The 26,826-nt window shown below is 58.3% G+C and overlaps 1 protein-coding gene across 7 annotated transcripts in view; it reads left to right on the top strand.

Moving 5' to 3' along the window:
* The window catches only part of IL16 (interleukin 16), a 94,438-nt gene that overhangs the window by 64,367 nt on the left and 3,245 nt on the right, over nt 1-26,826 (top strand). For 5 of the 7 annotated variants that reach the window (XM_023254819.2, XM_023254818.2, XM_023254817.2 and 2 more), the window contains 10 exons: nt 3,121-3,194; nt 3,927-4,143; nt 4,533-4,650; nt 7,383-7,515; nt 11,539-11,626; nt 13,617-14,095; nt 17,265-17,409; nt 19,544-20,639; nt 22,014-22,182; nt 24,695-24,796. In XM_023254819.2, the coding sequence (XP_023110587.2) occupies nt 3,121-3,194; nt 3,927-4,143; nt 4,533-4,650; nt 7,383-7,515; nt 11,539-11,626; nt 13,617-14,095; nt 17,265-17,409; nt 19,544-20,639; nt 22,014-22,182; nt 24,695-24,796 (2,621 nt within the window). Of the gene's footprint in view, nt 1-3,120; nt 3,195-3,926; nt 4,144-4,532; nt 4,651-7,382; nt 7,516-11,538; nt 11,627-13,616; nt 14,096-17,264; nt 17,472-19,543; nt 20,640-22,013; nt 22,183-24,694; nt 24,797-26,826 lie in introns of those variants that run through there. The other 2 variants (XM_045058720.1, XM_023254826.2) reach the window with 2 other exon arrangements.

Below are 26,826 nucleotides of genomic sequence, written 5' to 3' on the forward strand. Positions count from 1 at the left end.
TCGTAGGTGCGAGGACTGATTCTTTCATTTTTGGTCCAATTCTGGCAACCTCACAAGTGACGCTGATCTGAATCCTGTCCCCAGCCCACTTCCACCGTTGATTTTCGACACGTAGACATGCTGGGTAACGTGGCACATGGAAACTTAAAAATTTTTTTTTTCAACGCTCATTTATTTTTGGGACAGAGAGAGACAGAGCATGAACGGGGGAGGGGCAGAGAGAGAGAGAGACACAGAATCGGAAACAGGCTCCAGGCTCTGAGCCATCAGCCCAGAGCCTGACGCGGGGCTCGAACTCACGGACCGCGAGATCGTGACCTGGATGAAGTCGGACGCTCAACCGACTGCGCCACCCAGGCGCCCCATGGAGACTTTAAATATAAGTATGGCAGTCTTAGGAGTTGAGGGTGTGATGGCCCGTGGAACTGGTGCCCAAAGGGCTGAAGGGCCAGGGACCCAGACTTAGTTGCCCACATGGGACAGGGGACACGGCCGTGGGTCCATGTGAAGCCTCACGAGCTGCCCTCTTGGAAGGCCATCGGGCCCCAGGGAAGCAGTGAGCAAACCTACCTTTGCCTGTGGCTCTTGGGTGTGAGGAAGAGACATCTCCCACAGGAAAAGAAGGACCCGTGTCGTGTGGGAGTGTTCTGGCCACGTTTATAGTCTCTACTGAGTGCAGGACGCTCCAAGCCGAGAACCTAATGTCAACACTTGTCCCGAAGCAGTGAAAGCTCTGGACTGCCTCTTGGGGTTCTCTGGGAACCCCCAGAGAAACACTGGCCCCCGGAAAGGGAGTTCGACACAAAGAGCACACAGGACATTAGGAAATATCCCTTGTCGATGAGTGTTGGCAGGAATAACCCACCCGAGCACTAGCCCTCAAAACCCTGAGATCACAGAGCAGTCTAAAAGACACTGTAGAATTACTATGCTTTTGTATTATGCAATTTTTAATTAAGTTTTCATTTTAACTTCAGTGCATTTAACATACAGTGTTATATTAGTTTCAGGTGTGCAATACAGTGATTCAGCACTTCTATACGTCACCCTGTGCTCGTCACGACAAGTGTCCTCCTTAGTCCCCGTCTCCCGTTTCTCCCGCCCCCACCCCCCTCCCTTCTGGTGACCAACAGTGTGTTCTCCACGGTTACGAGTCTGTTTCTTGGCCTGTCTCTCTTTTTCTTTCTTTGTTTGTTTTGTTTCTTAAATTCCGCACGTGAGCGAAATCATATGCTTCTGTATCTGTCTTTCTCCGATTGATTTATGTCGCTTAGCATTATACACTCCAGCTCCACCCAGGTCGTTGCAAATGGCAAGATTTCGTGGTTTTTTTTAATGGCTGAATAATATTCTATCGTATATACACCACATCTTCTTTATCCATTCATCTATTGGTGGATACGTGGGCCACTTCCACAATCTGGCCGTTGTAGATAATGCTGTAAATACACCTACCCCTTTGCATTAGAATTTTTGTATTTGTTTAGAATCACTGTGTTTATTTTTTTTATTTTTATTTTTTATTTTTTTTCAATGTTTTTTATTTATTTTTGGGACAGAGAGAGACAGAGCATGAACAGGGGAGGGGCAGAGAGAGAGGGAGACACAGAATCGGAAACAGGCTCCAGGCTCCGAGCCATCAGCCGAGAGCCTGATGCGGGGCTCGAACTCACGGACCGCGAGATCGTGACCTGGCTGAAGTCGGACGCTTAACCGACTGCGCCACCCAGGCGCCCCTAGAATCACTGTGTTTAAAGAGAGCTTTGAAAAGGCAAAAGAGGGCATATGAACGACAAGGAAAGAACGGAACGTGGTGAAAAAAGCAACTTGTACAAAAGGCACGTGATTGAAATTGTCAACTCAGTGGACGTGTCGACAGCAGACACAGCACAGCCCCAAGGGGAGTCGGGAGCTGGAAGTGGTCCGGCGGGCTGCACGGAGCCGTGGAGAAGAATAGGAGTGTTAGAGAAAGAGGGAGGGTGGGCGAGAAGGCCCACAGGGGAGACGCGTTCTAGAAAGAAAGAACAGCGTGAAAGAGGGGAGCGAAAGGGCAATGAGACAGTGGCTAAGAATTTTCTGGAATCATTTTAAGGCACCACATTTCAGGGTGAGGAAGCACCCAGGGGCATCGCAGTGGAGCCTCCGACTCTCAGAGGCAAAGGCAGAACCACCTTTCGAACAACCGGGGAAGAGGGTTGGATTGTCTGCGAGGGGACCATAGTGAGGTGACCGCAGACACACCTACTAACAACCAGACCGCACGGCTGCGTGACGAGCAGGGCGTCCGACGTGCCCAGCACAGCCCTGAACGCAGAACAAACGCTCCCCGTTTGTTGAGCACATTCAGTAAAGGGGAGACATTGGTTTTCTGTCCCCATAAAGATGGACTTCAGGATACAGAAAAAAATGGGTCTATTAGGCATATTTGTGAGGGAGCGGCTCGCGGTGACAGGGCCAGCTTCCGAATTCTCTTCACCGGGTGGCTTGGGACGGCTCTGGGTTCACTTTCCTCTTCTGCAAAACGGGGCTATGTTGCATTCTGGAAGCATCACCTCCTTCTCACGTGTCCTGAGCACCGGGCAGGCCCCTCCTCCCCAGAACTGGCCCTGGGGACACACCGTCTGATCAGACAAATCCCCTGGCCGGGGAGCGACCTGCCCGGAGAGGAGAGTCTTCCCCGGGTCACTGGTCACCACCCACCCACGGGGCCGAGCTGTGATGGTTAGTGGTGGACACAGATGCCGTGAGGACACATGGGAAATTAAGCCGGCAGGACCGCAAGACTGAGCGAGGCAGGTGAACAAGGTGGGAGAAGGGCCCTGAAGGCAGACAACATCCTGAGAAAGGCGGGCGGTGTTGCATCAGGAAATGAGCCATGGGAACACCTGGCGGGAGGGTCAGGGAGGCAGGGGGGAGGCGGGCAAAGCCAGCGGGCAGGCCGGACGGGTCAGGCCAGGCCTGTGTGCCAGCCGAGGACCCTGGAGGGGCCTCAGAGAGCTGGGGCCCGCCTGCCTCCGGGGGGAGAGTCCCGGGCGAGGAAGGCTTCCCCACGGGCTGCATACACGCCTGTCCCCCGTGGGCCACACGTGTCTCTACTGTGATTTCTCCCTCTCCCAACAGGGGATGAAATTCTGGAGCTCAACGGAGAATCGATGGCCGGACTAACACACCAGGACGCCCTGCGCAAGTTCAAGGTGACCGCTCGTTGTCGGTACACGGCCAGACCCCGGGGTTTTGGGCCTCCTCCTCCATTCAAACCCGCAGACTCAAACTGTGGGGTCCTTCTCATGGGGCGCCCCGCTGGTGCTCATCTGGGCACAGGGTTGAGAAAAAGGGCCCAGCTCTAGAAATAAGAATGTTATCAGGATTGCTGCGGGCGTGTCTCAACCACTGAAGATTTATAGAACTGTTTGAAGACACTCAGCGTAGTTATGCCGATATATTTGCAAATCTATTTTGAGTTAAAAAAAATTTTTTTTACATGTATTTATTTTTGAGAAACAGAGTGAGACAAAGTGTGAGTGGGGGAGGGGCAGAGAGAGAGGGAGACACGGAATCCGAAGCAGGCTCTGGGCTCCGAGCCGTCGGCACAGAGCCCGACGCGGGGCTCGAACCCACGGACCGCGAGATCGTGACCCGAGCCGAGGTCAGACGCTCAACCGACCGAGCCCCCCAGGCGCCCCAAATCTGTTTTAAGTTTTAAGGCAGTCACTAAAAGATGCTTTAAGTCTCTGGGTAATCGGTTCAGTTCAATCCCATCCGGCGCATGTATGCACGTGTGTATGTTCCGTATACGATGTTTCGTATCTGTGTGTACGTGCAGATGTAGACCGTACACGTATGCACACACACTTCCACACCACGCACACGCACACGCACGCTCACACAGCTGCCGAGCGCTGCGACACATGGCCCCTTCCTTTCAGCAAGCCAAAAAGGGGCTCCTGACCCTCACCGTGAGAACGCGCCTGACGGCACCCCACTCGCCGAGCAGCCACCTGTCGCCCCCGCTGTGCCGCTCCCTGAGCTCCGGCACCTGTGCCACCAAGGACAGCGGGCCCTTCGGCTTGGGGAGCCCCGCCGCCCCCCCCAGCACGGCCAAGCCCAACTACAGAGTCATGGTGGAGGTCTCTCTGCAGAAAGGTGGGATTGCGCCCCTGCCCTCCTGCCTGGGTCTCCCGCCACCGGGGGGCCCCCCCGAGACTTTCCGAGACAGGACAGGGTGTCCGTCGCCTACAAGCACATTCTGCAGCCACCGTCGAGCAGCAAGGCCTGCGGCTCTGTTTGCAGAAGCCCAGGACGCACCGTCCACGCTCAGCCTGGGGTTGTGGGGCGAGGGGCAGAGCATACCCCAACAAGGCGACACCACACATGGGAACCGGGGCCAGGGCTGCGGGCACAGCAAAATATGCCGTGAGGTCTGGGGCGGGGACCCTTCCTTGAGCACCGTCGTTCTTAACCGTGGCAGGGGAGCCGAGGTCCTTCGCGCTCGGTCCCGAGCCCCCCGCCCTCCCTCCTGCTCTGCCTTCCAGAGGCTGGCGTCGGTCTGGGCATCGGCCTGTGCAGTGTGCCCTATTTCCAGTGCATCTCCGGCATTTTCGTTCACACGCTCTCTCCGGGGTCTGTGGCACACTTGGATGGACGGCTCTGGTATGTCCTCATTTCTTGTTTGAAAACAACAATAACAACAACAGCCCTGATTTCCATCGGGGGAAGGAATTCCTTAGAAGGCAGCAGGTTAATTTGGAGACGAGATATTTAGAATGACCCAAGCGTGGCTCAGAGCCTCGTTCTTCCAGCTGTGGTCCCCGGACCAGTGGCAGCGAGATCCCTCGGGAGTTTGCTAGCAATGCAGCGTCTCGGGCCCCTCTCCAGACCTGCCACGGCGGAACCCGCCTTGTCACAAGACCCTCGGGGATCTGTGTGCACGTTGCGGTTCAAGAGGCGTTGTCGCGGCTCCTGGGGGGCTCGGCTGGTGAAGCGTGCGACGCTTGATTTCAGCTCAGGTCACGGTTGGTGAGATCCAGCCCCACGTGGGGCTCTGTGCTGACGGCACGGAGCCCGCTTGGGATCCTCGCTCCCTCTTTCTCTGGCTCTCCTCCTTGCGCTGTCCTTAAAGAAAAAAGAAAAAAGGGAAGAAGAGGCATTGCCTCAGGGAATGCCGGTCCAGAATGGGAAACAGGAAGTGAACACACCTTGATTCAGATCTAAGTAGCACAGAATTTACGGTGACATACATAGGAACCCCGAGGAGGTTTGCCTGTGCACCCTGGATGGAGAAAGACGCTCACTTACGAAGCAAATCAGTAGTGTTAACTCAGTTTCTTGACGGTATAAACCAGATCCTTGCGGACGCCCCAGACCTACGTCCCTGCAGATAACTTCTAACGGATGCCCGAGCCTGAATCTCCTTTCCAGCAAGCGAGTTGGGTTTCGGTGCCATTGACCCCGGTTTCACCTGTCACGATGTTTCCGGTTCACGCATCTTCGCGTGTCCCTTCTCTCACTGGGTTCGAGGCTTGCTAACTCCGGAGAGTTTGGTCATAGTTTTGAAGGTTTTCCCACCACTGCAGTCCGTGTAAGGGCAAGGCCTGCTCGGGATGCCGTCTCGACGGTGCTTTAGATTCGAGACGGATTTGCTGTTGTCACGTGCAGCATGGCGACAGCCGTTTGCTGAGCTGCCATGTTGTCACCTGGGACGTGACTGCACAGTCACCACAATGGCCTTCGCCCTAATCCCTTCAGACAGAGAGTCCTCCCCCCTAGACCTGCAGCTGGGTAGGGATTGTTCTGGAAGCTTCTGCGGTGGTCTTCAGTTACATCATAGAAAATGTGCACTTTCTTTTTTTTTTTTAATTTTTTAAAATGTTTATTTATTTATTTATTTATTAAAAAAAATTTTTTTTTCAATGTTTATTTATTTTTAGGACAGAGAGAGACAGAGCATGAACGGGGGAGGGGCAGAGAGAGAGGGAGACACAGAATCGGAAACAGGCTCTAGGCTCTGAGCCATCAGCCCAGAGCCCGACGCGGGGCTCGAACTCCCGGACCGCGAGATCGTGACCTGGCTGAAGTCGGACGCTTAACCGACTGTGCCACCCAGGCGCCCCAAAATGTTTATTTATTTTTGAGAGAGAGACAGAGCACAAGCAGGGGAGGGGCAGAGAGAGAGGGAGACTCAGAATCCGAAGCAGGCTCCAGGCTCCGAGCTGTCGGCACAGAGCCCGACGCGGGGCTTGAACCCACGAACCGTGAGGTCATGACCGGAGCCGAAGTCGGATGCTCAACCGACTGAGCCACCCAGGCGCCCCCAAAATGCGTGCTTTCTTAGCAAAGGGGAAGGGGGACCGGCTGAGCGGAACTGTGACGGGAGACGGCAGACCACAGCGGGAGGGACGGCGAACTCAGCCCTGGAGACCTGCGTTCCGATCCCCGCTGGGCTGATAACCCGCCAGACCAGTGGTCAGCAAACTGGGGCCCATCACCTGCTTGGTTTTTTTAAAGAAAGTTTTATCGGAACACAGCCACGCTCGTTTGTTGACACGTCGTCTACATCTGCTGTTTCTGCGCCGCAACATCAGAGTTTGGTCATTGCAACAGGGTGTGAACTGCAAAGCCTAAGACATTTACTACATGGCTGTTTCTAGAAAAAGCCTTTTTTTTTTTTAAACTCTAAGCTAGGTCTTATTGAGAATATTTCACCCTCTGTGCCTCGGTTTCCCCAGCTCCGAGACAAGGGGGTTGGATTGCCCAAATCCTCCAAGTACGGATACATCCCTATGTTTTCTACCTCCCTTGTGTTTTTTCTTTTTTTCTGGGTAGGTAACAGGACACACCTAAATTTTCCATAACTCGATCCCCATCTTCCAACGAGAATGAACTCCATGCTTTCTCTCCTTCCTTCTTTTTGCTGCTCCCAGCCCAGTTATATCTTCTTCACCGGTTAGCGCAAAGCATCCATCTTTCCTCCCAACCATTCTACAGACGGGAACACTGAGGCCCGAGGAGAGGATGTGATTGCTTATATCACAGTTCATTGGTTAATCGCTTAAATCGGGTTAACCTACACCCCCCCCATCTCGGTTAGACAGAGTTTAATGGGGAAGACGAAGAGGCAAGTTCAGACCAACTTTTGTTCACGTTGACCCCCGAGATGGGTATGAAACGTCCCCCATGCTGTGGCCGCGCAGTGAGGAGTGAGCGTGCACTGCCTCGGTCCGTCCTGCTCTGAATGTCAGTCGGGTGGCTAAGGAGCTCTGTTTATTGGTGTAAGTTTTAGGTCCCGTCAGAGAGCGAAGTCCCTGAGTGGGGCGTCAGGGAAGGGAGCGTCCGAACGCCACGAGGGTTAGCTCGCTGACGGCTTCCCGTGTATGCTCTCCCAGGTGTGGGGACGAGATCGTGGAAATCAATGACTCCCCTGTGCACTGCCTGACGCTCAATGAAGTCTACGCGATCCTGAGTCACTGCAGTCCTGGGCCCGTCCCCATCATCGTCAGCCGGCATCCAGACCCACAGGTAACACCCCACCGGGACGTCTTCTTCCTCCCAGGCTCACTCTTTCCGTACTTGGGACAAGAAATGGATGAACGCGGGTGATGCCCTCTGGGTTTGGACCCGAATTCCCAGGAACCTGTTCCAAGTGTAATAACGAGTGAACGCAGCGGGGGTCCACTGGCCGACTCCTAGACGCCAGAGGCAACTGGCATTAGCTTAGGGAAGCTCTCACAGCTGGTTACAAGCTCTCGGGCAGGAAAATACAGACCCAGGATCCCTGCACGTGGAGGCCAGGGGCCAATTCATCCGTGCATCGAGTAGGGACCCGCTCACTATGCGACTGTCGGGAGCTGCGCACCCCAGCATACAGGGATGAACACGATCATGGTACACGGTCTTGCCCTCTGGGGCTCAGCGTCTGGCTGGAGACGATGACCTACAAATAATTACCATACAGGGTGGGAAGTGTTCTGGGAACAGAGGGAGACAGAAAGGAAGGTTGCATGAAGGTAGGGAGGTAATTCATGAAGCAAGAATTACCAGAAGTTAGTTGTCTCCAGGCAGAGGATTTGAGGAAGGTCGTTCCGTGGAGCTACAGAGTCAGGAAGGGACGTGCCATGGAAGGAAGGAGTGTGGGGCTGGGGTGCGGGCGCAGGTGGAGAGGCTAAGGGTACAGGTCGGCATGGCACGGGAGTCACGCGGGATGCTTAGGAGCGTGCGTGGCATTCTGCGGGGGGTGAGGAGCGAGGGGAGGGTGTGTGGCTGTTCGTGTAATAATGTTCAGATTTTATTTTATTATTTTTTAAATTTCTTAATGTTTATTTTTGAGAGAGAGAGAGACAGAGACAGAGCGTGAGTGGGGGAGGGGCAGAGAGCGAGGGAGACACAGAATCGGAAACAGGCAAGATTCTATTTTTTTAACTGTTGATTGTGCCCTGGAGGACGGGGTGGACGGTGGGTATATCCTGGAGTTTGGAAGAGGAAGGAACCAGATGGTGAGGGCCTGAACTTCACAGTAGATGTGGGCAGAGGGATGGAGGCAGTTGGGGAAGAATTGGTCGTACTGTTGGCTGATTAGCCTGGGGCACAGGGGTGTCTAGGATGACTGGGGTGTTTGGGGATCGGAAGACCGAGCGATGGCGACAGCACCCCCCAGTGGCGAGAAGGGAAGGAGGAGGGGGTTGGGAGGGAGGAAGTGGTCTCGTGTGGGCGTAAGCAGATTGAGGTACCCACAGGGTGTCCAGTAGGCGGTGAGATTCAGGGCTGATGATGGCGGAGAAGTGGAGCCCAGGTTGGAGGGAGCCTTGGGAGTGGACACTGTGGGCATTGCTGGGGTTCCTTTGGGGACGCGGTGATAGTCACTGTGGAATCCTTGAGTGTATCAGGCATATTTGCTGAAAGACGTGACAAGCGCAGCAGCGTTTAGTTGTCGAAGAACCCTCTGAAGTCAGTATGATGCTCCCTGCTAGTTCACAGAGGAGGGCACCGAGGCTCAGAAAGGAAAAAGGAACTCGCCCCGTGGTGGAGCTTCTACAGGAAGACGCTAGGCTTCAAAGCCTGCGCTTGTAGCTAACAGACTCCCAACTCCCCGCGGAAACAGGACAGAGGTAGATTGACAAGCAGATCTACACGCAGCTGGCGTAGTGGGGCTCGAGCCCAGCTCTGTTCCGTGGTGGCACTAGACGAAGGAGGAGCACCCGAGAGAGAAGCAAGCTTCGCACTCAGGTGAACAAGGACTTCGTCTACAGCTCTGGGCGACAGAAGGAAAGGAGGCGGGCTCAACGACTCTTGCCACTCTGGGGTCCCGTGTGGAGAGGGCAGTGGAGTTGGAGTCAGGGTGTGGGGCCAAGGCCGGAGCCCTGGCCTTGAGGAGCTTGGTGCCGGCTGGAGGGGTGGGGCGGGGCGCACACAGACAGGCCACGGAGGCTGAGGGAGTCAGGGTGCCGGCGACCCAGAAAACGGAGCCGGGTCTGGAAGCCTGGAAGGCGTCGCAGGTGGGGACGACCAGTGTGCACACAGAGGGACGCCGGGCTCCTGTCTCACTCGCAGTGACCTCTTGGACATTCATCTGATCTCCCAGCACCCCTGGTGTCTCAGCTCTGAAACTGGGGAGCGGTCTTTGCCCTTGCAGAACTGCCGGCGATATTAACTCTCCTGTACTGAGAGTTTACCGCTTGCCGGGCGACATGCCCAGTGCTGTTGGTGATTCACGTATTGTTATTACCTGGTCGTTGTGGTAAAATACATCTAACGTGAAACTGACCATCTTCCCCATTCGCAAGCATATAGTTCAATGGCATGAGGGGGGTGGACACCAGCACCACCGGCCGCCTTCAGATCGCTTTTCCTCTTGTAAAGCTGGGATTCTGTATCCATTAAACAGCTCACCATTCGCCCTCTCTCGAGCCCCTGGAAACCAACATTCTACCTTCTGTCTCTACAGTGTTGACGCCTGTATGTACTTCCTGTAAGTGGGATCGTACAGGACTTGTCTTTCTGTGACCGAGTTATTTCACTCAGCAAAATGTCTTCAAGGTCCTTCCACGTTGTAGCGAACGCCGGCATATCCTTAAGGCTGAATGGCACTTGGTTGTATGTACGTGCCATATTTTGTTTATCCACTCGTGTGTCAATGGCCACTTGGGTTGCTTCACCTTTGGCTATTGTGAATAATGCTGTTATGGACAGGGGTGTACATGTACCTACTCGAATCCCCGCTCTCCATTGTCCTTGGGCATGTATCTAGAAGTGAAATTGCTGGGCCAAGTGATAATTATATTTGTAATTTTTTGAGGCACCGCCACACCGTTTCCACAGCAGCTGCACCATTTTACATTCCCGCCAGCAGCACACAAGGCTTCCAATTTCTCTCATCCTTATCAACACATATTGTTTCCTGGTTTTTTTGATAGCACTTATGGGTGTGAGGCAGTATCTCATTGTGGTTTTGATTTGCACTTCCCCAGTGATTAGTGATGTTGAGTACCTTTTCAGGTGCTCGCCGGCCATCTGTATACATTCTTTTGAGAAAAGACTATTCAAGTTCTTTTCCCATTTTTTAGTTGGGCTGTTTGGTTTTGGTTGTTGGTTTGTAGGGGTTCTTTATATATACTGTGGCTCCAAAAGTCATACTCTTAACTGTTAGTGACCTGTTACAGCAAAATGGTGATGATGGTGATGATGGTAATGGTGATGATGATGATGGTCATGATGGTGGTGATGATGAAGATGGTGATGATGATGGTGATGAAGATGATGATGATGATGATGGTGATGAAGATGATGGTGATGATGGTGGTGATGATGGTGGTGATGATGGTGGTGGTGATGTTGATGATGATGATGGTGGTGATGGTAATGATGATGGTGGTGGTGATGATGATGGTGATGATGGTGGTGGTGATGGTGATGAAGATGATGGTGGTGATGGTGATGATGATGGTGATGATGGTGGTGGTGATGATGATGATGATGATGGTGATGGTGGTGATGGTGGTGATGGTGATGATGGTGGTGGTGATGATGATGGTGATGATGGTGGTGGTGGTGATGATGATGGTGATGATGATGATGATGGTGATGATGAAGATGATATTGGTGATGATGATGGTGATGATGATGATGATGGTGGTGATGATGGTGGTGGTGATGGTGATGATGGCAATGATGGTGATGAAGATAGTGATGATGATGTCATGGCAGCATTGCCGAGAGTGGAATGCTCCAAGAGGTAAACTGTCAAGTGGTAGCTTTGCCTGGAGGTTTTCAGCAAGCTGTGGAGAGAAGGTTGGAGAGTCGAGAGTGGCCACCTCAGGATCCCCTTTATTGACAGACTTTGGACTTTACTGACAATATACTAGAGAACCACTGATGCCCTGGAATCAATAGGGTGTTTCCAGAAGTGGACGCTGTCAGCTATTTGCAGAGTGGGTTGGAAGGACAGATCCTGGCATCCGGGGGCCACGCTTGGGAGCTGCTAGAGGACTCAGAGCCTGATGCAGACGTTGCTGCCGTTTACTTGAGGAGGTGACTGGTATTTTCTAGGTGTCTGAAATGCAACTCAAAGAAGCTGTGGCCCAGGCTGTGGAGAATGTCAAGTTTGGAAAGGAGAGGCATCAGTGGAGCCTGGAAGGTAAGAGAAACAGTGAACTTTGACTTGAACGTCTTTGCCTTCTCAGACAGCTCAGGGTTGAGCCATTGACTTGCCTTCTACCTCAGCGATGTGACTGTCACATCACCGACGAGCCCGCAACGTGGACAAAGGCTGAAAGCTAGCAGCCTACCGGCTGAGCTCGGCTCACGTGTTTGCTCTGTTGGGGAGGCACACGATGTTCGAAGCATCTGAATTTGTATGTTTCTTCACTGGGCCGGCACTCCTCTGGCCTCTGTTGTTCCCACCATCCCCTGTCATCTTATATCAGGTTGTCATTGGCAGTTGCCCCTACACACAGTTGAGTTTTCAATCACAAGTTCATAATAACAGACTCTTTAGAAAAAATATCTAATAATATAACATCTAACCTTTCTTCAGGCCTTGTCATGTCAGACACTGGAACTAATTCATGCATTATTTTACTGGATCCTTACATATAGTTTTTATGCACGTTTCTAAGGAAAAAGCGGGCCGCTGAGAGGCTCTCTCACCCAAAATCACATTGTGTGGTGCCCAGAGCATCTGGACGGGAACCAGGTCGACTGACTTCAGTCCCTGGGTGCTAGCGGCCTCTGTGCTCGGCTGAGAGGCATCGGCCAAGCCATCGTGGAGTGTGTGATAGAACAACATGCAAATATTGACAAGGAGGCTACACAGGCTGAAAGCGTTCAGAGAAAAGGTTCTACCCTCCCTACCCACTCAACATTTATGCTCGGGAAAATATCACTGAGAAACTCACACATATTTGGACGGTGGTTCTCTCCAGTGGATCGGACGGCAGGTGGATCTTGACTTTCATTTCTTTCTTTTTGGGGCCGAGTTCCTTCTAATGAGGCTGCATTATTTTATGACCAGGAAAGAGCAAAAGAAATCTTGTTCTTCATCGAGGATTCAAACCGTGAGCTTGGCTGACTTTGGTTTTCTCCTAAGGTCTAGGATTCTCTTCCACGGGGCTCTCCTCGCTCTCCTGGCCTTCCGGAATGAGCTGGAATCTGAGCAAGAGGCTGGGTCTCAGTCTGCTCCCACTCCTTTGAGCTCTGATTGTAGAAAAGAAACACACGGGGGGCGGTTTGCCGCTACAGAAAAGGGCCTCTCAGGATTGTGTGGACGGACGCGGTGCTGAGAATGGGTGTGTGTGCGGGGGTGACCCAGGAAGAAAGGCTGGATGGGAGGGAAGAGAGAGGGTACTATGGCTAAGAAAGTGTGGTCCTGAAGCTGTCGATTCGTCCTCAGCCGGAGGAAATGGTAGCTTCTTGCTACAAGGCTCAACGCACACTGGCCGGCGTCCTCTCTCTCTTCGATGCTGAGCCCCCCAAACAAGCTCGGTGACCCTATAACTATTATGCCCATTTTACAGGTGAAAAGATGGACTTTTGCTGGTTGGGTTTCCCAGGAGGCCAGCTTGGCATGCAGGGTGCTATCTCGGAGGGGTCCAAGGGGTCGGAGCCCGTGGAGGGGAGGAGAGAAGAGGGCTGGGCAGAGGGAGGAGGTGAGCTGAGATGCCAGCTTCAGCCCTGGAACTGTGGAGCTAAAAGACACGTTAGAATTGTCTGGTTTGGTGGCAGGCGCTCCCGCCCACCCCCCCTTTACAGCCCATCTCCGTCGGTCATCGGACGCGAGGTCGCCTTGGGGAGACAGCTCCTGTAGGCAGTCCCTAGAGGGGCGGAGAGTGGCAGGCATCTGCCACCAGCCCTTCCACAGATGGGAGAGCAAGCCCTTCTTTGACGGGCAAGTTGGGGACACGTCTCCGTGCCCATCACACGGAGACTCAGGTTGAGTGATTTTCCCTGGAGTCATACAGCTTTTCTGGGACAAACCCGAGACGGCCGGGCTCCAAATCCCCAGTGACCTCAGATGGGAAGCAGACAGCCCGGGGTGCAGCGTGCAGCCCGGGGCGGTCGGGAGCGCGGCCAAGGGTGCGTTTGCCTCCCAAGCCCAGCTGTGGGGGTTCCTCGTGCTTCCCCTGCAGGTGTCCCGAGGCTGGAGAGCAGCTGGCATGGGCGGCCGACCTTGGAGAAGGAGAGAGAGAGGAACTCAGCAGCCCCTAATCGCAGGGCTCAGAAGGTCATGATCCGTTCCAGCAGCGACAGCAGCTACGTGTCCGGGTCCCCCGGGGGAAGCCCCGTCAGCGGCAGCGAGCAGCAGCCTTCCGACCCGGAAGTCCACACGCCCAGCCCGAGCCTGTCCCCAGTGCAGGAGCCGGGGACGCTTCCCGTGGCTCCGTCCCGGCCGCCCCAGGAGAGCCCGCCCCGCCCTGGGGTCCCGCACAGCCACCCACCACTGAGACTGAAGAAATCCTTCGAGATTTTGGTGAGAAAACCCACGACCTCCAAGCCCAAGCCTCCGCCCAGAAAATACTTTAAAAGTGACAGCGACACTCAGAAGAGTCTGGAAGAGAGAGAGAACTCCCCATGCCCTTCTGGGCCCACTTTGCCGGCGTGTGGCCAGGTGAGGGGCCGGACGCGTCGAATGTTCTCTCGAGTGCCAGAGTCGGGAGGAGCGGTTGGTTTTGTGGTTGTTGTTGGTTGTTTCAATTTCGCTTTTTTGCACGGTGGTTCCCGAGCGAGCACCAAGCAGCGGTGGTGGCCGTGGGGAGGGAAGGTTTCTCCTGCTCCGTCAGACAGAAGGGGCTCAGCTCAAGCCTAGGGCTGCCTGTGCAAGGACTCGAGGCTTGCCAGGCCCAGAACTGAAGCCCCGTTCCTGCTGCTGGCCTCCGGGCTCCCTTCCAGAATATACTGGAATTTACGATGGAGTCCAGCAGCGCCCCCAGAAGGCCGTTCCGTGCCGGGCGGGCAGGGGGTGTTTCGCACACGCTTCTTCAGGCGTGGTGCTTTTGCTGCGAGATTGGCCTACCGTGAGGCTCGAAGTGGCCAAGAGCTAGCTGGCGTCATTAGTGAGTCGACCCATGTGACGGCGAGAAACTGTTTCGGGCTTCTTTCCCAATCAGCTCTGCCCACTCACTTCCTCGTAGGTGCGGCTTGGGGGGGATCCCAAGCTCTCAGAGCCTCAGTTTCCTTAGCTGTTCGCTGGGGCTGTATAGCGGCTCCCGGCGAGGGCTGTGGTGCCCATTAAACGGAGCCACCTAGCAAACCTCAGGTGCACGAGCGTCATCGCTGTGATTGTCCCTCCATCACATCTGTTCGGGACCTCAGTTTCCTTCCTCTGCCCCTCGCCGCCCCGTAGGGGAAGGCGGACCGACGGCCGGGAGCACCGTCGAGCACCGGGAGACCAATTCTCTCCTATCTAATGAGCTCAAACCATCACTGAAATCCCCGCCCCCCGTCTCCCCTGTAAGCCCACACTTTTCTCCTCCCTTGAGCACTGCGGGTGCCTCGCCCCAGTTCAGCCCTACCCCACCCGGAGGGGAGGGTCCCAACCACGAAAAGAGTGGACCGAGCACAAGCTCCCACCGCCAGTGGGTCGACCCCCAGCTACGCTGCCTGTCACATCCCCGCCTTGGCCGGGCAGGTGGGCGTGGGGCCCCGGGACACTCCTCCGCCCGTCTGTGACTGGGGCTGATGACAGACTCCGGGAAGGGAAGGGCCCCCCCCCCCCGCCGGAGCGGTGGGGTGGGCAGGTGGGGGAGGAAGGTTCTGAGAGGGCGGGTGACAGGGACGGAAGGAGGAAGCACGGTCCCGCGGAGAGCTGCAGGATGTGGCTGCCCTAGCCACACCTGGTGGGCTTGTCCAGGTGGGTCCGGTCCCCCCCCCGCCCCGCCCCCCGTAGGCAAATGTCACATTTCCCTGTGGGTCCAGAAGGGCGGATGAGGGACAGACAGGCTGAGGAGCCAGGCTCTTTGCTTTGTTCCTGGAGAAAAGAGGGGGGCGGCTTTGCCAGGACAGGGGCAGGGCGCAGAGAAATGGCAAAACCAGGACGCAAAGCTGGATGTCACTCTTCAAGTTCCCTCGACGGTTTCTGGGGACTTCTCGCTGGATGTGTCCCTCCGTGGCCCCAGTGTACAATATCTGTCTGTCCTTTTCTCCCCCGCCCCGCCCCCCTGCAGTCCGTCCTCCCCAGGACGACCCCCAAACCTCACCCATCCTGTAACTCACGGGGACTTAACTTCCACAACCAAAATGACCTCGGGGAGACCAATTCTCTCCTATCTAATGAGCTCAAACCATCACTGAAATCCCCGCCCCCCGTCTCCCCTGTAAGCCCACGCTTTTCTCCTCCCTTCCCCTCTCTCTCCCTCGCCTGCCGAGCACCGTGCTAGGGAAGACCCCTCGGAGGAAAACGTGAGTAAAACTGAACTGAATTCAGGGGCCATTTAAGAAAAAATAAATAAAAAATCACCTCCCTCACAGAAGGGACAATGAAAACAACAGACGAGGTCTGTGTCTGCTCTGAGTACTGGGCTCGGTACCTGAGTGTCAGCCTGTAACACTGTCAGCAGCTCGTGGACGGGGACAAGTGTCACCTTGAGGAGCCCCCAGAGGAGCAAAGCTGAGTTCTAGCCACCCGCCTAGTACGTAAAGCTTTGAACGCCATGGCCAAGCCTTGCTCCTTCAAAGGTCTAGTTCAAGGAGCGCACTGACTCCGGGGTTGGTTGGTCTCTCCCCGAGCTCCGTTCTCCGGCCGGGACCTTGGGCGGGGGCGATGCTTTGCGAACACACTTCTCACTCTGGTAGCCCTCACGTTCTCGAAGACCGTTCATTGCCCACGTAGGTGTTAGTCTCGGGCCCCGGACGTTTGCCGTTCCTGTTTTAGTCCCAAGCGATGCGTTTGTTCCGTCCTTCGTCCCGGGAGGAGGCCCGTGGCCTTGTCCAATAGCCAGCTGGCCATCCGCCTGACTCGGGACCGAAAGGACACAGAGGCGGCCACGGCGTCGCCCTGGTGACCCCTCTCTTGTCCTTCTTGTCGCGGCTGGCATCTTGCCGTTGCTCTCCCCGCGGGTGTCCAGCTCTCTGGAGCGCTCTTGTTCTGCTTCTCTGCCTGGAAAATTCTCACGCTTTGTTCGAGAACCAGACAGAAAGCAGTTCTCTGGGAAGCCTCCTTCAGCTCTCTGCTTCCTCTGGGCCCGAGGAGCATCTCGTTGGTGCCGCGCGGACAGGCAAACTCCGGGCAGGTGGTAGACGGGCGCGTGGGGCCCCGTCCGCCTCGTCCCGAGGCTGTTTCATGAGGGAGCCCGGGACCGCGTTGGGCTCAGTGGGGACAACACGTCTGCCTGGGCGGACGCGGGGCCAGGGCCGGTGCTGCAGGGGCAGGCGATGGCTCGGGTCCCCAGGCTCCGCCGTCCTCCCAACGCGCCTACGAAACATCACTGCGCATAACGGTGCAGAAGGCGATCGACTCCCATTTTGTCCTAAGACTGGCGGTCCCCCCACCGCCCTCCCCTCCCGGGGCCGTGGCCCGGCTGGCTGCAGGGGCAAATGCGGCGGGGCCAGGCTCCTTCCACACCCCTGCTTCTTGTCCCTGTCCCGGGGGCCGGGGGGCCTCACGGTCCGTAAGGAGGGGTGTGCCCTGGAGGTGGGCCTCCGACGATGCGGGCGGCCCAGGGCGCCGGGGAGCCTGTGGTGGGAGCACCTCGGGGGGCTCTCCAGCCCGGGTGCACCTTGCATTCTGACGGCCGGAGGCCACCGTCTCCACGTGGCCTCACTTCCTGTTTACGCTACAGGAAACCAGCGGGCTGCCGCCAGCGCCTCGGCCGCCAGGGCAGGAAGACACGGCAGGGAGAGCCCCCCGCGCCCTCGCCTGCTGCCAGGGGCCCGCGGCGGGCCCGTCCTCGGAGGCCGAGCCGGGGAGGAGAGGAGCCAGCCCAGGTAGGCTTTCGTTTCGGTCTTCTGGAAGGAAGGACCTCTCGAGTAAAGGTCCGGGGAACGAGGTAAGATTGTGGGTTTGGCCTGAGGTTGGAGGTTCTGACCCCAGGGACAGGGGGTTCTGACCCTGGGGATGTAGGGTTCTGACCCTGGGGAGGGGTGGTTCTGACCCTGGGAAGGAGGGGTTCTGATCCTGGGGATGTAGGGTTCTGATCCCAGGGAGGGAGGGTTCTGACCCTGGGGGGGGGCTTCCGACCCCAAGGATGAGGGTTCTGACCCCGGGGATGTAGGGTTCTGACCCCGAGGATAGGGGTTCTGACCCCGGGGAAGGGTGGTTTTGACCCTGGGAGGGGGGGTTCTGACCCCAGAAACATAGGGTTCTGACCCTGAGCATGGACACAGCAGCTGCACTCAGGCTGACGAGCAGGCAGGAGCCCTGGGCGCCCGGGCGGCAGGACAGGGGGTCACTGCCGGTCTGGGGAGCTCGTGGTCAGGCCGATGATGCGGTGGGCAGTCAGCTGGGGGACAGACGGTGACCGGCTGTCACACACAGCGTCCAGCCCGTCCTGGCTGAGGGCAGCATGGCTCGTGCTGTTGGGCGCTGTGCCCGTGGGGGTGGCTGTGCTCGCGTGGCGGCCCTGCCATTGCTGAGACGTGGGCTGTGTGCGTGGTGGCCTGTGCAGCCTGCTAGAATGGGCACAGGACCTGGGGTCAGGAAGACCCCCGTGGGACACCCGGCTCTGCCCCTCCGGACAGCCCTCTTTGCTTTTCTGAGCTGCAACCACTCATCAGCAAGACGTGCATTGCACGCTGGCATCGTGCGGCTCAGTGCCAGGTGCTGGACGGAGGGAGGGGCGGGGGGGACAGAGACAGGGGGGCTGACCGGCTCCTGCCACCAAGGAGCCCCCGGTAGTGGCAGAGAAACAAATCTGTAGGCTACAAGCCACACAGATGGCTTCCCTGTCTGAGAAGCGCTACGTGAAAAGTACACGAATGGGCTCCTGGAGGGTCGGGGGGCGTTATGGGTGGAAACGTCTGGCCCGTCTCGCCCGGAGCAGGTGCCCCACGGCTGCCGGCTCCCCCCGCACTCCGCCTTCCCTTAGTCACCCTGATAGAGGAACACGGTAGGGAACGCCTCGGTGCTCTGCCTGCAAGAGAGCCTCACCCCAGCGTGCAGAGGGCTTGCGGGCGGACACTCTGACCACGGAGCCTCTGACAGCCCTTTGCAGCAGAGCGACTTTTAAAAGCAGAACCCGAACCGGGCGGGGAGGGCCGGGCCCCCTCGGCAGAGCCCTGGAGTCGGCAGTAACCACGCACGTCTTCCCGACTGTGCGGGGCGCCTCTGGTATCTTTGGGGCTCAACTAATGCTCTCACGGTCTGTTTTCGTTGAAGCCGGGCACTGGGACGAGGGGAGAGCAAGGGTCAGTCCTCCTCACCCTGGGCCGTGTCACCCCTCACCCCCCGCCCCCAGAGTGCAAATTAACCAGGGAAAGGGCGGGCCTGGGGGGCCACGGAAGGGTCACCCGTCCACTTGGCCTTGTTGCTGTGTGGGGCTCGGAGGCCGGCCTCCCTCTGTCCCTGGGTAAGAGAGCGTCCCCAGCCTTCCAGAAGGGATGCGCAAATATGTAAGACGCTGACCGGCGAGGGGGGCGGAGAACCAAGGTGGCCGGGTGCGCCCCCTCTGAAGGCCTGTCCTCGCTGCTTCTTAACGAGGCGGGCGGTCCAAACCGGATCCGGCCACCAATCCGTGAGCTGGGGCTGAAAAGCTGGGAAGGTAGGGAAATTGCTTCGGCTTTTCCATTTGTGACGGCTTGCTGGCGGGCTGCTTGGAGCCACAGATAGGGCACAGGGAACCAGCGGTTGGGGTCTCGCCCTGGCTGGGCCAGCAGGCGGTCCCTTACCCTCCTGAATGCCGGGTTCCTCGGTTGTGAGATGCCAGACAGAGGCCCAGAGGCGCCCTGCAAACGCGTCCGGCCCTGAAATGCTGAGAAGCTAACTCTGGTTCTGAAGGGGTTGCTAGGGGGGGCTTACCCCCCAGGGCCCAGCGTGGGTACTCACCGTCCCTCCCAGCCCCCGAGGCCTCCTTGGCGTCTCGCTCTGAGACTAGAACTCAGGGGCAACGTTACCGCGCTGCAGGGGTCCCGACGTCCCCGGTGAAACACCCGCTCCTCAAGAGGCAGGCCCGGATGGACTATAGCCTCGACATCGCGGCCGAAGAGCCCTGGGTGAGAATTTCCGACTGCATCAAGAACCTGTTCAGCCCCATCATGAGTGACGGCCACGGCCACAGGCCGCCGCAGCCCGGTGCCAGTCTGGGCGAAGAAGACAGGGTGCAGGGCCGCCCGGACGGGACCCCGCCGGAGCCGGGCGCCACCGGGGCTGCCCCCAAGGTCTGCAAGTCGGTGGACAGCGGCACCGTGAAGAAGGGTCCTCCCGTGGCCCCCAAGCCGGCCTGGTTCCGCCACAGCTTGAAAAGTCTGAGGACGCGTGCTGCAGACCCGAGGCGGCCGCCCGACCCGGCCTCCCCCGCCCAGCCGGCACCTGCTTCCAGGGAGCGCCCCCCGGGGCCGCCCACGCGGGCCTTCTCCTCCATCAGGCAGAGAATCAGCTCTTTTGAGACCTTCGGCTCCTGTCAGCTGCCCAGCAGAGGAGCCCAGAGGGCGAGCCTCGAGGCCTCCGTCGGGGAGGCAGCACGGCCCCCGGGGGAGCGAGAGGGAGGTCGGCTTTCTGGCCTCTCGGGGCGAGGGGCCGCCCCCACCTCCGAGCAGCAGCAGCAGCCAGAGCGAGGGCAGGTGCCACGGGGCCCCCCCACCCACCCCGAGCCCGGGGACCCGGGCGCGTCGGGGTCCCCTCTCCCGGGACGGCAGTCCAGCCGGAAAGCCCCCCTCCCTGACCCCGACCCTCTCCTGAGGCTGCTGTCGACACACGCGGAGGAACCTCGAGGCCCGGTGGTCAAGGTGCCCGGCCAGCGGGCACGAAGCTTCCCGCTGTCCAGGACCCAGTCCCGCGAGGTGAAGCCGCCGGGCGAGGAGACCAGTCAGCTCTACTCCATCAGTAGCCGGGTGTCGTCGGCTGTCATGAAGTCCTTGCTGTGCCTCCCGTCCTCTGTCTCCTGGGGCCAGGCTGCCCTCACCCCCAAGGACGGGGGCTGTCCCGCGTCGTCGGCCAGCGACGCCCCGGCCGCGAGCAGTGCTGCAGAACCGCCTGCCTCGGACATGGGGTTCTCCCTCAAGTGAGTACGGCCGGTGCCCGCCCCACCCTCCCGTCTTCTCTGCTTCCCCATCGTCCTTTCTCTCGCATCTGCGCGTGTCCTTGAAACTTGGTCGCGGGGGTACCGAAGGGCCGTTCTGCCTGCTCTTTTCTGTGCGTGTGCGTAAGCGTTACACGTTCCCTGCGAAGGAGGAGTCTCACGGCACCTGTTCTGGGGGGGATGGGGTCGGGGGAGGCGCCGGTGGCCCAGGGAGGTTTGGAAAGCGAATGCTCCTGCTCGGAAGGCCAGACTGGAGCCGGGAGGTGACGACCGCCCCCCTCCCCGCCCCGGAAGGAATCCAGGCCCACCCTGCACGGGGGTTCAGGCCCCCGGAACCGGGTGCCGGGGGGGGTCTGGCTCCAGCGCTGACTCCCTGGCCCCTTCAGTTCGCTCTTCAGTTGAGATTAGGAGGGGGTCTCCCCACGGTCCCGTCCCGGATCAGAACAAGTCTGCGTTTGCCCGGCTTTACTTCTTATTCTGATACCGCCCGGGAGCGCTTGGGACCCGCTGACCCTGACGTCTCGTGTGGCAGCCGCTGCAGACAGCCTGGGAAGGAGCAGGGGTGACCCTGGAAACACTGAGAGCAGGGTCTAGACGGCCAGACCGACGCACGGGTCGCTAGCCAGAGCGGGTAGCTGTGGAGGTACCCCGTAACGTTGAGGGTGCCCGGCCGGGAGCTCTCGCCGAGGCTCCCCGTTAGAATTTACTGCCGCGGGACGTCTCCCCCTGTCTCCCCCTGCTGGCGGTGAAGATCTACCAGCCAGAGGGAGCCGTAGTTGCCTGTCAGTGAAACCACAGTTTCCTGCAAAATATGAGGTGTAGTTGGAAAAACCCGGCTACAAATATCAAAACGAGTTCCGAAGAAAACGGAAGGCCAGATGCTGGCTGCGTGGGCGCTGTCTGTGGTCGTTTGGTGCCGAGGGGGGTCACGCAGGTGCCGATGGGGGACACGCAGGTGCTGAGGGCAGCTGTCACGGAGGGCGGGGAGTGTGTTTCTAGGCCCCGGGGCTGCCAGCGTTGGGGCAGATTGTCCAAAGCGTCCCCTACGCTCCGGGGGGAGGTGCCGAGGTTTGGAGACACCGACTCTGGAGTCAGACGCACCACGGTCTGCGATTGTGAGTCCCAGATCTGGGCATTCTGTAGCCGTGTGACCACAGGCGAGGCGTCGACCCTCCGGGAGCCCCAGTTTCCTCACGGCTGTCGTGGAGGGGTGCCGGCATCTGCTCGGATTTCTTGCGCCAAATAATAGCATGCACATCAGTGCTCAGCCCCGTATCTGCCGCGGAGCGATCATGCGCTAAATGTGAGCTCCCATCTATATTCTGATCCGTCCCGCGCGCTGTGTCTGTACGAAAGCCTTTCAGAGCTGAGAGAGTACACGGAGGGGCTCGGGGAGCCCACGGAAGCCGACAGCCGGGACCACTGCTCCCCTCAGTCTGGCCAATCGGTTATCTCCCTGCTGAGCGCCGAGGAATTAAAGAAGCTCATCGAGGAAGTGAAGGTTCTGGATGAAGCGACCTTAAAGGTAGGCTTTCTTTGCAAGCGCCCGCAGGGACCAAGGCCGTACTCCGAGCCGCGGCCGGAGCGGGGTCGGAGCCCATGGGGGCGGGACAGGGCCTCGCTGGACCCCCGAGACCCGACCCGCCACTCGAACGGAGCTTGGTGGCTTCTAAAGTGCTTGCGATCATTGGCTCCTTGCATCTTTTGAGCCATTTTATAAAGGAGCCAGGTGAGCTCAGCTCAAGGTCACAGAGGTTTTCTGTCCCCAAGTTCTGTGCCTCGTGCATCTCCCACGGCCTGCTGGCCTGGCGTTCACGTCCAGGAGATGCTTCAGGGCACCGTGCTGTTGTAAGCCGCGGGAATCTCCGAGCTCTGACCCGGGAGACCTCTCCTGCCCACAGAGAGAGGGGGCTCCTTCCAGGGCTTGTGAGGCCCCGCCCCCAAAGTCACTCAAGTCATTGCGAAAGTGCCACTTCCCTTAGGCTTCTGAGCACAACCGCAAGATGTGTGGAGAGGAAGTGGCCAGGCAGAGCTGAGGTCCGCTCAGCTCAGGCGCTCAAGGGCTTGCCCCCTCCTGCGTTGCCCCAGATCTGCAAAGGCTTTCCGCACCAGAATCATCCAAGATTCTGCAACGATTAGGGAGGCATCATAGTCGGAATTCTCCAGGTCAAGGGTGTGGCTTAGCCTGAGCCGCACAAGACGCCCTGGGCTACGACTCACCCATCACCCGTAGTACCCTGGCACCGTGGTCCCCCGGGGCTTTATTCACACGAAATAGCTCAGGCAAAAGTGTGTAGAACACAGAGAGCTGTCTTGTGCAGGGTGTCACCGGGAGACCATTTGCTTTTCTGCCGGACGAGGGCCCCTTACAGGGCCAGTAACCTGATACTTGGGTCAAGGTGGGGAGATGTGGGCCAGTGCTGGGGTGGAGGTGGGTGGTGAGATCCCTTCCTCCTCTGGGTCTTGGGGGCTCCAAACCCAAGGGTCACAGAGTCAGCTGCACGACAGGTGCCCCGGTGGTGCCAGAGCGAGTGAATTCTTCACGTGAGGTCGTTCCCTCACAGCGAGGGCTGACTCGTGGGCCGGGAGCCACGTGCAAGCGCAGGTGTATTTTCGTTGATCTGCGTGGGGATGTTATAAATCATCATAGTCTGAATATTCTGAAACCTGAACTGATACCCGGTTGTCCGGCTTCTCTCTTTGCTTAAAGGGACCGGTCGGGTAGCGCTGGGTCTACGTGGCCACGTAGCAGGCTCCTTTGGGCGGGGGGACGTGCTGCCTGGTCCTCGGCAGTTCCCGTCACCCCTAAATCTCTCACGTCTGCACAGTTTGCTCCTGTAAGCGGTCTGCCCGGCCCCCCGTATGCATTTCAGCTTGGGGCCTCGGGTCAAGACCAGAAGGAGCTTCTCTGATTCCAGACAGCGCAGGAGGATTGTTTTGGCTCCTGTGAGCCCACGTGCAGGCCGGAAGCGCGTGTGTGCGTGGGCGTGCGTGTGTGCGTGGGCTCTTGTGGGCGTGTGTGCATGCAGGGGTGCGCGTGTGTGCGTGGGCGCGCGTGTGTATGGGCTCTTGTGGGTGCGCGTGTGTGTGGGCTCTTGTGGGGGCACACGTGTGTGTGCGCGCGTGTGTGCGTGGGCTCTTAGGGGCGCGCGTGTGTGCGTGGGCGCGCGTGTGTGTGGGCTCTTGTGGGTGTGCGTGTGTGCGTGGGTGAGAGTGTGTATGGGCTCTTGTGGGCGCGCATGTGTATGGGCTCTTGTGGGTGTGTGTGCGTGGGCTCTTGTGGGCGTGCGTGTGTGCGTGGGCTCTTGTGGGGGCGCACGTGTGGGCACACGTGTGTGCGTGGGCTCTTATGGGCGCGTGTGCATGCAGGGGTGCGCGTGTGCGTGGGCTCTTGTGGGCGCACGTGTGTGCGTGGGTGCGCGTGTGTATGGGTTCTTATGGGCGCGCGTGTGTGCGTCGGCGTGCGTGTGCGTGGGCTCTTGTGCGCGCGCATGTGTATGGGCTCTTGCGGGTGTGAGTGGGCTCTTGTGGGCGCGCGTGTGTGCGTGGGCGTGCGCGCGTGCTGCAGCCGGGAGTCCGCTGGGCTCTTTCCTGTGCTGCTCTACCCCCAGGAGGAGCAGGAAGAGAGGAGCAGGCGCTCCCTGCAGAACAGCCGTGACCTCTGGGGTTGCCAGCGTCCCAGGGGCCGGCCTGGCCCCACGCTGCAATGGTAGAGCTGCGTCACCCCACACGCGGGGTTTCCCCGACTTAGTGGCCCCCGGCCGGGTTGGAACAGGTGTGGGTGAGGGTGGGGCGGCCAGGGGAGGAGACGGAACTGCACCTGACATAACACGCTTTTTCTCTTCTAAGCTTCCTAGGGCTCCAGAAAGCACAGTCCTCTCTGTCCACACGATAGAACAGGTTTGAGGAGGTGACATCACTTGGCACGTGGCGAAGCCCCACGGGGCTCGAGATCAAATCAGCCCGAGGTCCCACGCTCGTTAAACTGCTCAGGCTGGCGCGGTGGACGTTTTCAACGTATGTGTTTCCTTCCACAGCAATTGGACAGCATCCACGTCACCGTGTTGCACAAAGAGGAAGGGGCCGGCCTTGGGTTCAGCCTGGCGGGAGGAGCGGATCTAGAAAACAAGGTGATCACGGTGAGTGGCCCGACGCTGGGGGGTGCGTGAGAGCCAGAGGCAGTGGCCCCCGGAGGGAGAACACGTGCCAGCTCACACAGGGGGCCGGAGGAGTGCCTGGCACCAGGCCACCGTGCGGGGTTCCGAAGGGGGGCTGTCAGGACCCACCCTTCCCAGGAAGCATAGTAACGATCGCCTGTGTGGCCCCATAGCCTACCTTCGTCTCGATCCTTAATTTAACGAAGAAGGGCTCCGTGTACCCCGGGCAACGTGAACATGCCAAAAGGCTTCGGAATCACCTTAAGAAAATCACAGGGGTCTCGGCCCCACCAGGACTGCTGGATCGGAATCTTGCAAGGTTTAACGCCTGCACTGTTGCAGGTTCTGTCTGGAGGAGCGTTTCCCAAAAAACCCTCCCACCCCGCTAAATGGCACTGCATAGGACGCTTCAAAATGTTTCGTTGCACGTTATGGGAATTTCAGGCCAACAACAACAGCAGAAATTCGAAGCAAATCTTGTCCGACGTCTCTCGTGTGGGGCGAGCAGACCAGCAAGGTGCCAACTACTAAACGTCGAGACGAGAATGATTTATGACCCCGGGCCTTTTTGGAAGGCCGCACCGCCGGGGCTCGAGGTTGACGACCTGGCCGTGATACCTAGCCCAGGCCACGAGGCAGGGGGGCCTCACCTGGATGGAAAGGCGCCTTGGGAAGAAGGCGCGTTCTGTCGAGGACGCTGCTTCCCCGGTTGTGCCCACTTGGAGAGTTGGGGGTTGTTGGCTTGGACACCAGAGAGGCCGATGATGGTTGGCTGGGGCATTGGGGCCATGCTGGAAAGGAGAAAGAGCGGTTCCTGGGCAAGATCCGCAGAGCACAGCCCCCGGCTGCATCCCGAGGCTTCGGGTCTTGGGGGCTCGCCCCTGTTCGGGGAGAGCCCGAGACGGCAGCCGGCACCCCCTGCGCCCCTTCCCGCCGGCCCCGTTATTCTGGCTGCTCCGTGGCCCCAAAGCCGAGCGCCCTCCTGCCCGACGGCCGTGTCGTCTCAGCGTGGTCTTTATGCGGACTCGCGTGCACTTCCTCATCCGGCTGGAAACGGCCCCCCCAGCTCAGCATCAGCCAGCATTAAACACGGCACCCCGCCCGGCAGGTGACTCGGCCGGGTCCTGCTGGTCGTCTCGGAGTCGCCCGGGTGTGAACGGTGACTTCCTTCTTGGCCAGCAGGCCCTCTACCGCACACGAAAGCACACAGGACCACCGAGGCCCGATTTCTGTCACTGAGCACACAGCAGAGAACCGTGATCCCTGGTTGTGCAGTCCACTGTCTGTTGGAAGAGACGAGAGAGCCGGCCCGCGGGAATAGCACTGGGGATCTTTGTCTGCCGAGTCGCGACGTCTCCCCGCCCCGCGTGGCCGGCGAGCCTGAGACGCTGAGGCCACTCAAACCCCAGGAGGAAGCGGTTCACGCGGGCCAGGTGTGGACACTTCTGTACCTTTCCCGAGTCATTGAAAGAACTAACCCTGAGCTCCGTCCACGGCCAAGGCCATGCTGGGCGCTCACTGGCTTGTCCCTTTTAACTGGATCAGCATTTCTGGGGGAGGAGCTCTGAGAATGTCCAGACCTCCCAGGTGAGCGTTTCTCCAAAAAGCGTATTCTGCGGAAGGTGGAGGCCCGAGGATTTCTGCCCGGAAGAAGAGGATTCTGTACCGAAACACTGTCGGGGGTCGCTGCATCCCGCTGCCCGTTCTTACGGAGGTGTCAAGCTCTCCAATACCTTCTTAAGCTGTGTAGACGTTTTTCAGAACTTTTGTTTTCTCCAGCGTTCTTCACTTTGTCAGACCTTGGAAATCTTTTTTGTTTTTTCGGATACAATGCCTATGAACGTGGCACAGAACCGGGGCTTCAGGGAAACCCCTCGGGGCGATGCTGCAGGGAAGGAAAGGTGGAACTGGGATTGTGGTGATGTGGTCTAGGACGCTGTGTTAGGAGGGGTTCTGAGGACCAGGCTGGCCATCACTGAGTGATCTCTGCTCGGGGTGGCCGCCGAAGGAGG

This window comes from Felis catus, chromosome B3, assembly GCF_018350175.1.
Source record: "Felis catus isolate Fca126 chromosome B3, F.catus_Fca126_mat1.0, whole genome shotgun sequence".
In the NCBI taxonomy this organism is placed as follows: Eukaryota; Metazoa; Chordata; class Mammalia; order Carnivora; family Felidae; genus Felis; species Felis catus.